Source organism: Triturus cristatus, chromosome 11 (assembly GCF_964204655.1).
Source record: "Triturus cristatus chromosome 11, aTriCri1.1, whole genome shotgun sequence".
In the NCBI taxonomy this organism is placed as follows: domain Eukaryota; kingdom Metazoa; phylum Chordata; class Amphibia; order Caudata; family Salamandridae; genus Triturus; species Triturus cristatus.
The window spans coordinates 613,599,673-613,613,300 of NC_140594.1; the positions used below are offsets into that span (position 1 = coordinate 613,599,673).

At 50.8% G+C, this 13,628-nt stretch overlaps 1 protein-coding gene across 4 annotated transcripts in view; it reads right to left on the bottom strand.

The window, feature by feature from the left end:
• The window catches only part of LOC146785159 (solute carrier family 53 member 1-like), an 831,379-nt gene that overhangs the window by 726,925 nt on the left and 90,826 nt on the right, over nucleotides 1-13,628 (bottom strand). For all 4 annotated transcript variants that reach the window (XR_014970551.1, XM_085633963.1, XM_085633962.1 and 1 more), the window contains exon 2: nucleotides 8,090-8,191. Coding sequence is in view for 3 of the 4 variants with exons in the window: in XM_085633963.1 (XP_085490089.1) it covers nucleotides 8,090-8,191 (102 nt within the window). In the remaining variant the exon portion in view is untranslated. The remainder of the gene's footprint in view (nucleotides 1-8,089; nucleotides 8,192-13,628) is intronic.

Below are 13,628 nucleotides of genomic sequence, written 5' to 3' on the forward strand. Positions count from 1 at the left end.
TCTCCCTTATTATTTGCATTGGCCCTAGAACCCCTTGCGGCATGGATCTGGAGAGACCCAGTGATACGCGGACTGCGCTGGTCCCCGGACTGGGAAGATCGTATTTCACGCTACGCAGAGGATATCTTGTTGTATCTTGCTTTCCCCAAGAAATCCCTGATTGCGGTCCTTGACATTCTAGCCGTGTTTGGCAGATACTCCGGGTTCAGTGTCAACTGGCAGAAATCCCTCCTTTATGCCCTCTGGGGAGACCCACCCCCGCCGCCACGGAATTGCCCAATACAGATCGCCACAGAAGGTTTTAAGTATCTGGGAATATTCGTCTCCCTTGATCAGACGCTCCAATATTCCCATAACCTCATCCCCCCGCTGCAAAAACTCAAACGAGAAATAGCCAGTTGGAAATCACTTCCACTCTCGATGTTAGGCAAGGCAGCTCTTTTTAAAATGATGTCGCTACCCCGGTTTTTATACGATTTACAGAACTAATCTGACCCTGTCCCTAACTCGTATTTCAGAAAAATTGAAGGACTCCAGTGCAATCTTCTGTGGGACGGAAAACCACACATCGCACTACATAAACTCACACTCAATTGGTACGATGGGGGCATCAGCTTACCAGACATCAAGAAATATTATTGGGCAGCACACCTTGCGGCTATTAACCACGGCATATATGGCCGACCTGATGACCCTGGCTTTATCATGGACAGGTGGCTCCTCCCCGGGGGCACCTACAATCGAGTGCTCTACTCGAAGCCAGGTAGATACCCACTCATGGGCCCCACTAAGCATTCGGTTGACGTCTGGCATTCAGCCAACAAATCGCTCGAATGGGGGCAGAAACCCACACTAGTAACTCCCCTGTGGGACTCCCAAATGCTGGGCGACCTGTGGAAATCAAAGGGCTTTGATAGATGGGAACTTATTGGTATTTCGCGGATCAAGGACCTCTGGGACAAAGGTGAAGTGAAATCATTTGCCACGCTTCAACACCAACATGAGTTGGCGGACTCGGAACGGTTTCAATACTTGCAGGCCCGTCATGGTCTCCGATCACTACTCCCGGAAGGATCCTCCCCCCTGACGCTTCCCCCTTAGAGGACAGGATACTTGACAGACATCTACCCGAGAAGACTATATCCTTAATATATAAAAAACTTATCAACAACATGGAAAACCCCCTCCACACACTACGGAAAAAATGGGAGAGGGACGGCATTGAAACAGATGACGAGGAGTGGCAGGAAGCGGAGTCCTCACTAAGATAGTCACGATCCCAGCAGGAGCCCACTGACCTCAACAATTACGAAACACAATGGTTACACTTGGGCTCATGGTAGCCAAAACAAATATAGCACAGCTCTGGGGAGCCACACATGCACCCATGATTGTAGACTGGAAGAAAAACCTCGATTGGTGCATGTACAGGGAAAAGACAGTCTACGTAGCTCGAGGTTGTCCCCGCAAATGGTCCAAAATTTGGGACCCATGGAACTCATATCGCGGGAATATATGTACCCCGCCCCGCAGCATCGACTGCGATGATGCCCCTGCTCCATAGCACCCAACGGAACACTATGCTGTATTTGTGATCATAGGCTGTCTCCACTGTATTCTCATATGTCAAATCCTTTGTACTGCATGTTTATGTCAATGCATGTTGATAAAAAGATTTATAAAAAAAAAAAAAGACTTCACCTACACAAACATCACACACACACACACATCACATAATACACACGCACAGGCTTGTACTTCTACAGGTGTATGACCCTCAATTACCATGGTGAGTAAACAGTAACGGAGCTGGGGAGAGTTTCAGTCACTCGGCAGCTGTGACCTCCGCACTGGCTCTGGTCACCTCTACGGGTGAAGGAGTGAACCGGCACAGGCAGGAGAACAAGAGAGTGACTCAATGATTCTTTGATACTGACGACAGACTTGGGAGTAGAAAAGTACAATTCTTGCTTAGCTGCCTATCAATAAAGTTCACATTTGTGAAGAAAAAAGCTGTAGACGGAGAGGGAGGAAGCTGCAGTGTGGGCCGGGCAGGGAGGGGTTGAACAGCCTCAGCACTGCCTCCTCATAATCGGGGATACACAAGCTCCGGGGAAGGCTCTCTCCCCCATCTGATGTGAAGGCGGCTGAATATTTCTCCAGCAGCTCTGGTCCACTGCATGGCCCCTCCATTAGCAGCACAGTATTTTCAAACACACCTGACTCCACTGCACACACAACTCCCATACACCTATAACTCACCTGCACACACATTACTCACCTGTACACACATAACGACTGCATACCTCACTGAGCCCCCTCATGCACACACTTGGCTCCTCTCCTGCACAGACCTGACTCTATCGTGCACACACCACACTCTCCTGCAGAAACCTCATTCCCTTACACACAGTAATTTCACTGCAGTCACTTTAATCGCAGGCACACAACTCACGCTTAACACGGCCCCTCTGTACACAAAGCACTGCGTTAGATATCGCTTATTCCGCTTCACACTCAACACTGGTCTACGCATCTCACCCCTTTTCACACACCTCACTCGCCTGCACACACCCCAGTCTCCTCCTTCCTCACACATCTCAACCCTGCTAACACGTCACTCGTCTGTAAATACCTCAGTCCCCTGTGCTAACCTCACTCCTCTATATTACATACCACACACACACACTTACACATGCAATATTCCCCTGTACATACCCCTTGCCTGCTTCTGCTTCCACTTCAGAGCTCACTCGTCCTCCGAGTGCACATCACCGACCTGCACTCCTCTCTTCTCCGACACACTCCTCGCCCCATTCACTTTCACATTCAGCACTCTCCCCCACACCTGTCTCCACTTCTCACGGACTCTTTAGCGCACACCTCTCGCTCCTGCTCGCTCTTCACCTCTGCTCACATGCACCTTCCTTTGCACACGCAGTCTTCTGTTCACGTCTCGCGCATCCTCTGCGCAAACCCTGCTCTTCTAAGCACACTTCGGCAGCCCCCTGCTCACATCTTGGTCTTCACTCACTTTGTCGCTCCACTTTATTTCCAAACGGTGCTCATCCCGTGCGCTGGTGGGTGGGCTCAAAGGCAAGAGCTCACGAGCCACCCATGACCCACAACCCTACCAGAGTATGCAACACTGCACGAAACAAACGCAATATTCGCAAATCTTCTGCATGCGCAGGTGTCTTAGGATGGGCGAAGCCCCCCTTCTTTGGGTGGGTGGGTGGGGGGGGGGGGGGGCGGGTGGAACTTTTGAACTACAGAGTTCACCAAGTAACACGTGAGGAGAGAGCTCCCCTGGGACTCATCCCGGCTCTGGTCTAGTTCAAGCCTTAGTCCACGTTGATTATCCACAGACCCGCAGTGCCGGCATTTCGACCGTGGCGCTCGTAGCTGTTGGCACATTGCATTCAGAAAGTGAAACTTTGGAGCTCCCGAGCTCACATACGCAACCCAAATCCTAATCGTGGGCACAGAAGCAAAATACACAGATTGACACAGTTATCCTCCCTGTGCTGGCGGAGCGGGTTTGCACAGAGCCGCTCGAGTGCGCGCAGCAATGCTCCAGCACAGCCCCATCTCGCTCTGCAAGTAAACCAGACAGCAGAATCAACCCCATTCTTTTACAGACCGTCGTCCTCCCTCCGAGAGCATAGAGCTCTGCCCACAGACCGGCACCAGCCCCTGCTCTCCGCAGACCTGGACTGGAAAATGGAGAAGTCAGAAGACAGAGGCATAGTGCCAATATCGGCAACAGTTGTCACAAAACACATAAGGCATAAATAAACCACACGACACAGTATTGTAAGTGGAGAAATATTGCCGCAGGTTTATTAGCATAACCAATATGCAAACATGGTGGGTTATCTTACGGGCGATCCCAGGGCAGGCCAGCCCCTATGCCACCTGCCCGTCTAATAAGCCTAGAGTCACCATGGCAACGCCAGATGGTGTATACCAACTATTGGGAGGGGCCACCCCTCCCATCCGTGGACCCCCAGTCCACTTGCTTCACACGCCCCCGCCCCGTGAGGGGTGGGCGGAGCATACATGGCAGCCCCCGGTTGCTCAGACCCATAACCGCCTGTCGGCTAACGGGGCGCCGTCGTTCTTCCAGGGGACAAAGCTAAAATATAAATACCCTGTCTCCTCCCCGCCCCCGCCTGAAGCAGCCATCTGCTGGGGTCTCCCCTGGTGTACCAAGGGACTAGACCTCTCACCCCTGTGCCTTCCTGTGGCACTAAGGCGGCCGCCCTCTTAGGGTGGGGCCGCTGCGCGACCCCCCCCTCCGGGCAGCCTTACAAGGGGGCTACTCTGATTGTGCCGAGCGCCCAGACACAGAGTCGAGGGGGATAGATAAACAAGAGGCTGTTGATGGGAGGGACTGGCTGGGGCAGAGACTCGAGAGTCAGTGGGGATGGGGCAGCCTGGGCAGTCGTCCCACGTGCAGCGGAGCTGGCAACACTCACAGGGATGGGGCAATGAACCTAGGGACGTGTGAGAGTCTGAAACAGAGACTTTAGACGCTCTAAGTGTGAGAAAGAATCTGTGTGTGAGAGAGAGCTTGTGTCCGAAAGAATCCCGTGTGCGAGAATTTGTGTCAGTGTGTCACAGTTTGGGAAAATCTTTGTGACTGTGTTTGAGAGAGTTTCCGTGTAAGAGGAAACACGTGCTGGAGTGAACAGCTCGTTTACTTAGGGGGTTTCTAAAACGTACAGCAGGAAGGAAGCCTGGATGCGAGAGCCAAGCTCGAGCTATTTAGGGACGGGAGGGTCGTCCTGCAACTTAAAGAAGCCTCCTAGAAGGGGGGAGGGGCGGCCAAGTGTGCCATGAAACATTCCGATAGCCAGTCCTACAATGTGTCCCCGTAGGAAGTGGAGCATTTATGTGCACCCGAGGAGTATGATGCCAGGATACAGACATACAGGAAATAACTAGCGCGGTCCCGAAAGTGAAAGGAGGACCGCGCTGCAGCCGGAGCATGGGGATCTCTTGTCTTTATGGGACCATGTGTTTAACACATGGCCCCATAAAGATAAGAAAGTGCTTTGCGACAGCAGCAAAGCAGGCGAGCCAGTCCGGCTCGCAGGCGAAAGGGCATGAACCAAAAACCCTAATTTCCAATGGCAGGCCACCGTTTAGCATAAACGGTGACGCCAGCCAATGGAAATGAGGGGCGGGGCTTAAAGCCCCCTTCTGAAATCTCCTTCATTACAAGAGTTCTCGCAATGCGAGCAGCGCGCTGTGCTGCAACGCTACACACGAGACCTAAAAGGTGTAGTGAAGCACTCTTTCGCACCATTGTATGACGCATACGCAGCGCTTGTGGTTTTTTGTTTACCTGACTTTCATTGCACATCTGCGCACGAGCAGTGAAAGCAGTCAAAGTTTTTGCGCTGTCAACTGGTCACTCAAACGCAGGACATGAGAGGGGGCCTTGAGTTTCTGCTTACGAAGACAGTGGATGAACCACCTGAGCCAGAGCTTCTATGCACGTTTTATTGTGGGATGCATCATGCAGCAAATGCGTATCACAATCTCTTCGGACCCAGGGCATGTCAGCTGGTCACAGCATATACTGCTGGGCACTGCCCACAGAGAGTTTTCGAAGGTAGGAGGGGGCGACGGGTTAACGAGAGTGATGTGCAATATCAGTCATGGGGCTAAAAAGTGACAATACGGAAATTTTCATGGTCAGACAAGGTCAAAGAACTGACCAGAGGCCTAGAGACCAGATCTGGCCCTCTGGCCCTTGCCTTTAGCTCAGCCTGGGCCTCTCATAAGCGGGTGCTGCGGCTAGAGTGCACTGAGCAAAATAAACTGCTGCGTGATGATGATCTTTCTCTCATTCTCTACAATTCATCAGGGATGATGCAGAGTAGGAACAAGGAAAGTAAGTGGAGAGGGAGAATGGCACTACTTAAAATGTGAAGAGGGCATACCTGCCAAGGTTTCAGATTGCTTATGTTTGACATTTTCATAATTTCAGTGTAATTATGAGTGACATTCAACGACTATGAGTGACATGTTCTTGCGAGCAAAGTCAAGCAATGAAGATGAGGGAAACATATATAAATATCAGAAATTACAACCATTTGAGCAACGAGAAAGTCCAAGAAGATCTTAAAACTGCTGGAAACCACCAGAAATTGAAGGGCATTAGTGCCCCTGTAACCTGATCATAGTTAAACAAATATGTAACCATAATATTAACAGACTACAGAATTGGTGATGTGAGCACAAGCAGTAGGGAAAAATATCTTCTAAAATAGCTGATGGCTTTAGAGCAAAATTAAGTCTTGCTGCTTTCTAAAATTAGGCCATAATGTGTTACATTTTCAGCCATTTATGACATTTCTTATCCAATATAAAGTTGCATTCTGGCACATGTAATTTAACTTTTCTGTGTACTGTTGACTAAAAAGCTAGACCTTACCCAAGATGTTTGAAATGACAGATTGAGCAATGATCAATAAAAGTTGCTTTAAAGACAAGAAGACATAGAATGTGTTCTGTTATTGCAACATGATACTCCGCATGTTGTGCACTCATCAGAGAGACCATTTGCATATGTTGCTGACACCATGCATCCTAGCTAAATCTTTGGTTCCTTAAAGCACGCGCATTCCTTGTCCCGAGAAATAATTCTCCCAGCATGTTCTTATTGCTCATGCATGGACCCTTAATACTTAATTATCTCCTGCTAAGTCGCTGTGTTATTAATTTGAGTACATAGGAGATGCGATTCCCCAAAAGGTAGTGTCCCTTTAGTGACCTGCTGACTTCCAGAATGAAGGACAGTAATCTTTTTTTCTTTACTTTCTCGTAGTTTGTAATGATCAACCGTATTCAATATTTGTGGTTCATCTTCTATTGAATTTCTTCATTCAAATATGATTTTTTTTTATTTCAAATATTGGATTTTCCAAAAACAAATCTTGTTTCCATGCTTGCATTCATGACAAGAAACAATATCTATTGTTAGTCCCAATGCATTTCGTGCTGCCTTAGCCCTTCATCGGGGGATAAGTTTCTGAAAGGAGAGATGGGATGAAGATAAGGAATAAACTCCTGAGGCACTATAAGGTCCACCGCATTTTATGCATGCACAAGTGTTGCTACAATCATGTGATATGACAATCGGCTTGTGTCAGTCATGCTTACGCTGTGAATAAAGTAAACACATGCATCCGATGCGATCAGTGAACAGCCAAACGTTTCATTTATGTGTAACGGTAATGTTAAAGCTAAGGTATTGCTGCTTCCGTGGCCTGTCAACATGGCTGTGAAGACGTGAGCTCCCGAGCTCTCTCCTAAACGGGTCTCCGGGGACCCCAAAATCCTGCTACAATCTGCATAAAAGAAGTGATCCTGGCAGCCCAGCAGGGAAACTAGGGGCCCAGCAGAACCCAGCACGAAAAATGGTGGGACCGCAAAAGAATCGGAGACTGCGGCCTGCTCCGGAGGCAGCACAGGTCCAATAGCACGCGGCCCCGGGGACACAAGAACACAAGCGGACATCACAAAAAGTAAACAGCAATCCAGACACCCACCTGGCAGAAGCATTTTGAGCGAAGACAGCGTCGATGTGAGAGGACGGTGCGGTGAGTGAATCGATCCGACTGAGCAGGGCGGGCCGACATTGGAGTCCCTGGGTCAGCGTCTGCTGTAGATCGGGTCCACAGCAGGGGGGAGAGGGAGTGACCTGGGAGCTCTCTCAACGGAGACAAGCATTGGCATAGCCAATAGGTCTCGCTTTTGGGACCTTATAAGTATTTAGTTATGCAGCACAATATCCTTGGTGCAATAACATCAAGTGTTGCATGGCTAAAAACTTATAAGGTCCCAAAAGCGAGACCTTTTGGCTATGCCAATAACTTTCAGCGTCTGCACCCCATAGCAGATACCTGTTTCCCAAACCCTTCTAATGTCAATCCCTCTATAACTGCAAATAATTAATACTATGTGTAGACAGATAAAAATATATTAAACATCCGTCACCTATAACCCACAAATCCCCTAAAATGAAGGCATTGTTCAGAGTAACTTTACCTGCATGCGTGCTGACTGCACTTACCTGAATAAAAGGTATTGATTTTGGCAAGTTCCTTTTCACAGGTCTGGAAGAACTTCTCCTCCAACTTGGCAAAATACCTCTTGACTGTGTCTTCATCTGTATCTGTGAGGAGGAAGAAGAGAACAAATCAGATCAGATGAAATTCACATCGCAAGATATATCAAAGTTGCAGAAAGGAGGAATGGCAGGAAGAGAACAAGTGGAAATGGGGAAGAGAGGAAGAAGTGAGTGTACAGCAGTGGAACAAAGAACTGAGTAAAGCGCACGAGCAACCTAGGCAGTGCACGCAAGAACACAAGCAACAGAGAAACCAACCCATCCCAATTAAAAATGCGCCTTTCTGATCTTGATCATTTTATAAATATTTAATTTGAAACTGATTTTCAATAATTCCTCAAGAGCACATGTAGTAGTGTTCAGTCTCTCCCAATTTGTATTGAAATAGGAGCCGCAAGGAGCTAAGGCGCTAAAATACCTTCATAAATAATAGATGTTAAGTAGTCCGATAAATATAAACACAGTCTCAGGTAGGTCTGAAGGAGGCCAGAGTCGAATGTAAGCTTTTAAAGCACATATTGAGCTTGAGACCTTTGCTGTGGCAAAATTTGCATTTCAACACTTTCTCAGAAAGATGAATGCCCTGTTTTTATGTTCATTAACAAACCATGGTTTATGTTCAGAGTGGATGACCAAACAATGGCTGCACATTTCACCCAGAAGGTCGATTTAGCCAAATCAAGATACCAGCCTGAGAAGGTTAGCGTGCAAAGCAAAGTGTGGCTTCAAGTGTTCCTAAAAGTTAGGTGCGTTTGAGACTAGGATGTGTGGCACGAACGCTTGTAAGCGCAAAGGCAGGGGGGGGGGCGGAGGCAGTGAGCAAGCAAGAGGAAATACAGATGGCGCTGAAGGCTGGCGGTTAGCGCGTGCACACTCGCGTGAACTCAAGCTTGTCGCCAGCCAGCAGCACTTTGAAAACTCACCTACTAAAGTCTCTCTGAGCAGCGCATGCGCGCTGACTCAGCGAGACCTAAAAAACCAGCAGCTGGGAAGCAGGCGGCCTGAGGTGGGGCGGCGGTAGCCAGCGCGAACAAGAGATGGTCACCTTGAGGCTGCCTACGGGCGGAGCCCGCAAACTCGGGACGGCAAGGGAGAGGAGCAGTGCACCGAGAGCAGCCGGGTGAAACTTCCGCAGTAGATCGAGACTGCAAGGAAACAAAGAAGGCCACATGGTGAGGCCGAGTAATTACGCTGCCTGTGAATTGAGACTGCAGGAAGAGAAGCCGCAGGATGAGTGCCTTTACACCCGGCTGGGTCACCATAGCTAATAGGAGCCCACAGGGAGGAGAATGCCTCCCCGCAGGTGAATAAAGCATATCAGAGGAGGCTCCTTGGGCAAAAGGGAAGACGAGGCAGCTGGAAAGCGGCCCCCACCCCAAAACAGGGAAACAGCAGAACCAGGGGGCAACGTGTGAGACACGATACAAATAAGAAGAGGGAAGGATAAATTAAAACAGAGAACAAGAACAAAAAAAACTAAAAGGAGAAGCAGCGGAAAGAAGATGGGGAGGAAAAACTTGGACAATTGGCTGACAGTGAGCCTGGGTAAGGTGGACCATAGCGCGTAGTATACGCAGCAGCAGGACATTTACGGCAAACTACTGCATGCACTAGAGAAACACGCCGGAGGAGGGGTACAAACAAAAAATAGCCTGGTTACGCAGGGATACCACCGAAGAGAGGAAGCAACCGGGTTCATACTACCCGAGGGGTTGACTTGCCCGCTAGAAGGGGTCCCAACCTGGCCAAGGACAGAGCAGTTCGGTCCCAGGTGACCAATACTATCACCCAGTATACTACCCCCAGGCAGCCCTCACAAAGACTAATGAGACAGACGGGCTCAGCGGAAGAGGGTGAAATAGAGGGAGCTGCGACCTTGACACCCTCCAAGGCGGAACTCCTGGCAGCCATACAGGGATCCCGTTCCGCACAAGAAAGTCATATAGAAACGGTCTCTAATGACATGAACCTTCTGAGGGCTGATTTACGTAAAGTCTCAGACAAGGTCGGGCTGCAAAATTGAATATTGAGACACTTCAAGGAGAGGTCACCACACTAAAACGACAGGTAGCCACAATGTCCACCACCATGGTGGAGCTGAACAGAAGGGCAGAGGACGCAGAAGGGTGCTCTCACCTCAGCAATATCAGAGTGTTGGGTTTTCCTGAAAAGGCAGAGGGAAGGGCCACTGACGTTGTAAGCGCCCAGATGACATCACGGAGACTACCTAGGCACCACCCATGCACGCTGACGTCAGTTCTGTACCCGACTTTCCGCGCCAGGAACGCAGAGCCATGCATGAAACCGACACTGGTGCCAAGAAAACTAGGGCCCTGAAAAGGATGACCGTAACCCTAGAAACCAGTTCGCAGAACGGGGAGGATGGGTGGGGCGGTAAGGAATCTATCACTAACTAATGTCTCTTACAGATATATCGTTACACAAGTAGTAACTTGTGCATCTGAAAGAGACACGTTAGTGATAGATTCCTTACCTTAGAATAGATACCCCAGCAATACCAACCCCAGTGGTGGGTCTGCGAATAGATTACATCAGAAAGTCACGGAGAACAGAACGGCCAAAGAAGCCATCTCTCCGGACTTGACTGTCAAGGCAGTAATGCTTGGTAAACGTGTGCAGCGAGGCCCACATAGCTGCCTGACAAATATCCTGCAAGGGAACGCCGCGTCCCAAGGCAGTAGTGGCTGCCGTTGCTCTGGTAGAAAGGGCACGCAACCCCACAGGAGGCTCCTTCTTAGCCAACGAGTAACAGGCCTTGATGCAAAGAACGACCCACCGAGAGATGTTCCGTTTGCGCACAGCCCAACCTCTTTTGGCGCCCACGTAGCCAACAAAGAGCTGGTCATCCACCCGGAACTGTTGTGTGTGCTTCAGGTAGAATGAGAGCGCACGTTTTGGGTCCAGACGGTGGAGCCTCTCATCCTCTTTGGAAGGATGCGGAGGCGGAAAGAAGGCAGGCAAAGTGATGGTCTGCCCGATGTGGAAGGGTGTGACAACCTTTGTCAAGAAAGGACGGGTCCTTAAAACCACCTTGTCCGGATGAACAGAAAGGAAAGGAGGTTTTGAAGAAAGAGCCTGGAGCTCACTCACTCGTCTGGCAGAGGTGATAGCGACCAGGAAAGCCATCTTAAGAGTAAGAAGAGGCAGAGGACAGGTATGAAGGGGCTCAAAAGGAGCGCACATCAGATAGGTCACAACAAGATTCAAGTCCCATTGAGGCATGATGAACGGCACAGGAGGAAACATGTGCGTAATGTCTTTCAGGAAACGGGTAACAACCGGGGACTTAAAGAGAGAAGGCTGATCTGGAAGCCTCAAAAAGTATAGTACCCAGAGCAGAGCCCTGCTGGGCCAAAGAAAGAAGGAACAGAAGGACTTCAGAAAGAGGGGCAGAAAGGGGATCCTCAGCCTTCGCTGTGCACCATGCCACACACTTGTTCCACCTGCAGGCGTACACCGTTTTAGTGGAGGGACGCCTGGCTGCCAGAATGACATCACAGACTTCGGGAGGAAGATCAAAAGTTGTCAACTGTCGCCGCTCAATCTCCACGCATGGAGGTGGAGGCTGGACAGGCTCGGGTGGAGGACCGTCCCCTGCTGCTGTGACAGAAGGTCCTCCCGAAGAGGCAGTCGAATCGGGGGATTAGTCGCCATGCTGAGTAGCTCGGGATACCAGTATCTTCGGGCCCAATCCGGAGTCACAAGGATGACTTGGGCCCGGTCGAGCCGAATCTTCTTCAGCACTCTAGGCAGAGGTGGTATAGGCGGAAAGGCGTACAACAGACCGCAACTCTACTCGCGACTAAAAGCGTCGCCGAGCGAGTACCGCCTTGGAAATTCCAACGCACAGAACTGAAGACATTGCTAGTTCTCTTCGGTGGCGAATAGATCTAACCAAGGCTCTCCCCACTGCTGAAAGACACCTTGCGCCACGTCCGAGGTCAGACGCCAGTCGTGATCCATCAAGCACCGGTGGCTGAGTTTGTCCGCCCTGGCGTTCAGAGAACCTGCCAGGTGTTGAACCACCAAGGTAATGCCTTGATGTTCCAGCCATGTCCAGAGGCGCAGAGCCTCCTGACATAGGGTCCAAGACCCCATCCGCCCTGTTTGTTGCAATACCACATGGCGGTGGTGTTGTCCGTGAACACCTGCACCATACTTCCCCGGACAGAGGGAAGGAATGCCTTCAGTGCAATTCGGATCGCCCAAAGCTACAGAAGGTTGATATGGAGCCGGGACTCCGCCGGAGACCAGAGGCCTCTGATCTCCGCCTCTCCCAAGTGGCCTCCCCATTCCAGGAGGGACGCATCCGTCACAACTGTGTGCTCCATCCAGTCTCCAGGGTCGATGGCAGCCCAGACCTGAGCCAGAGTCAGCATTTTGAACTTCTCCTTCCGGAGGAAGCGGTTGACGTCCTGGAGGTCCAAGATAGGACGCAGACCCCCTTTGTCCTTCTTGGGGACCAGAAAGTAGTGGGAATAACAACCACTCCCTACTTCTGGCCCAGGAACGCACTCGATGGTCCCCTTGGCCAAGAGGGCCGCAACTTCCTGCTGGAGTGTCGCCAAGTGTTCCCCTGACATGCGGTGATACCTAGGTGGCATGGCTGGAGGGGTGGACTGAAAGGGAAGGGAGTAACCCTTGCGGATGATCTGCAACACCCACTCGTCCAATGTGATAGCGTGCCAGTGGGGAAGGTGATGGCGAATCCTGCACCCACCGGCGTGGGGTGCTCCACAAAGCTCGCATTAGGAAGGTTTGTAGGTAGAAGCAGCGGGGGCGGAGGTGGACTGCCTCCCATGCTGATTCCCAGAGCTGCTCCTGCGGAATCCGCAGCCGCACTGAGGCTGGTTCTGCACAGGCTTGCTGAAGGAACGTGCCTGGGCGCCCCTGCCTTGGCCACAAAAGGAACAAAAAAACAGGAGGGGCCGGGCTCTTCGTGGAAAGACCCAAGGACTTGGCCGCGGCCCGCGAGTCCTTAAAACGCTCCAGTGCACTGTCGGCCTTATCACCAAACAGGCGAGTGCCATCAACGGGCATGTCCATGAGCGAGCTCTGGACATCGGGCGAGAACCCGGTAGATCGCAACCAGGCGTGGCAATGCAGCGCCAAAGTCGTAGAAATCGCCCTGCCCAACGAGTCAGCGGTGTCCAAACCACACCGAATGGCGAACTTAGCTGCATCCTTACCCTCAGCGACCACCTGGGAAAGCACAGCATGGACCGCCACAGGACACTGAGGCAACACCTGAACAACCGTATCCCACACCGCGTGGGAATAGCGGCCCAATAAGCAGGCGGTGTTCACCGACGGCAGCCCCAAGCTGGCCGAAGAGAACAACCGCTTACCGAACTGTTCAGCTTCTTAGAGTCTTTATCCGGCGGAGCCGTGGGAAAGGCACTCTGCGATGTCGAGGCTTGGATGACCAGACTCTCAGGGGTAAGATGAGTGGTCAGAAACG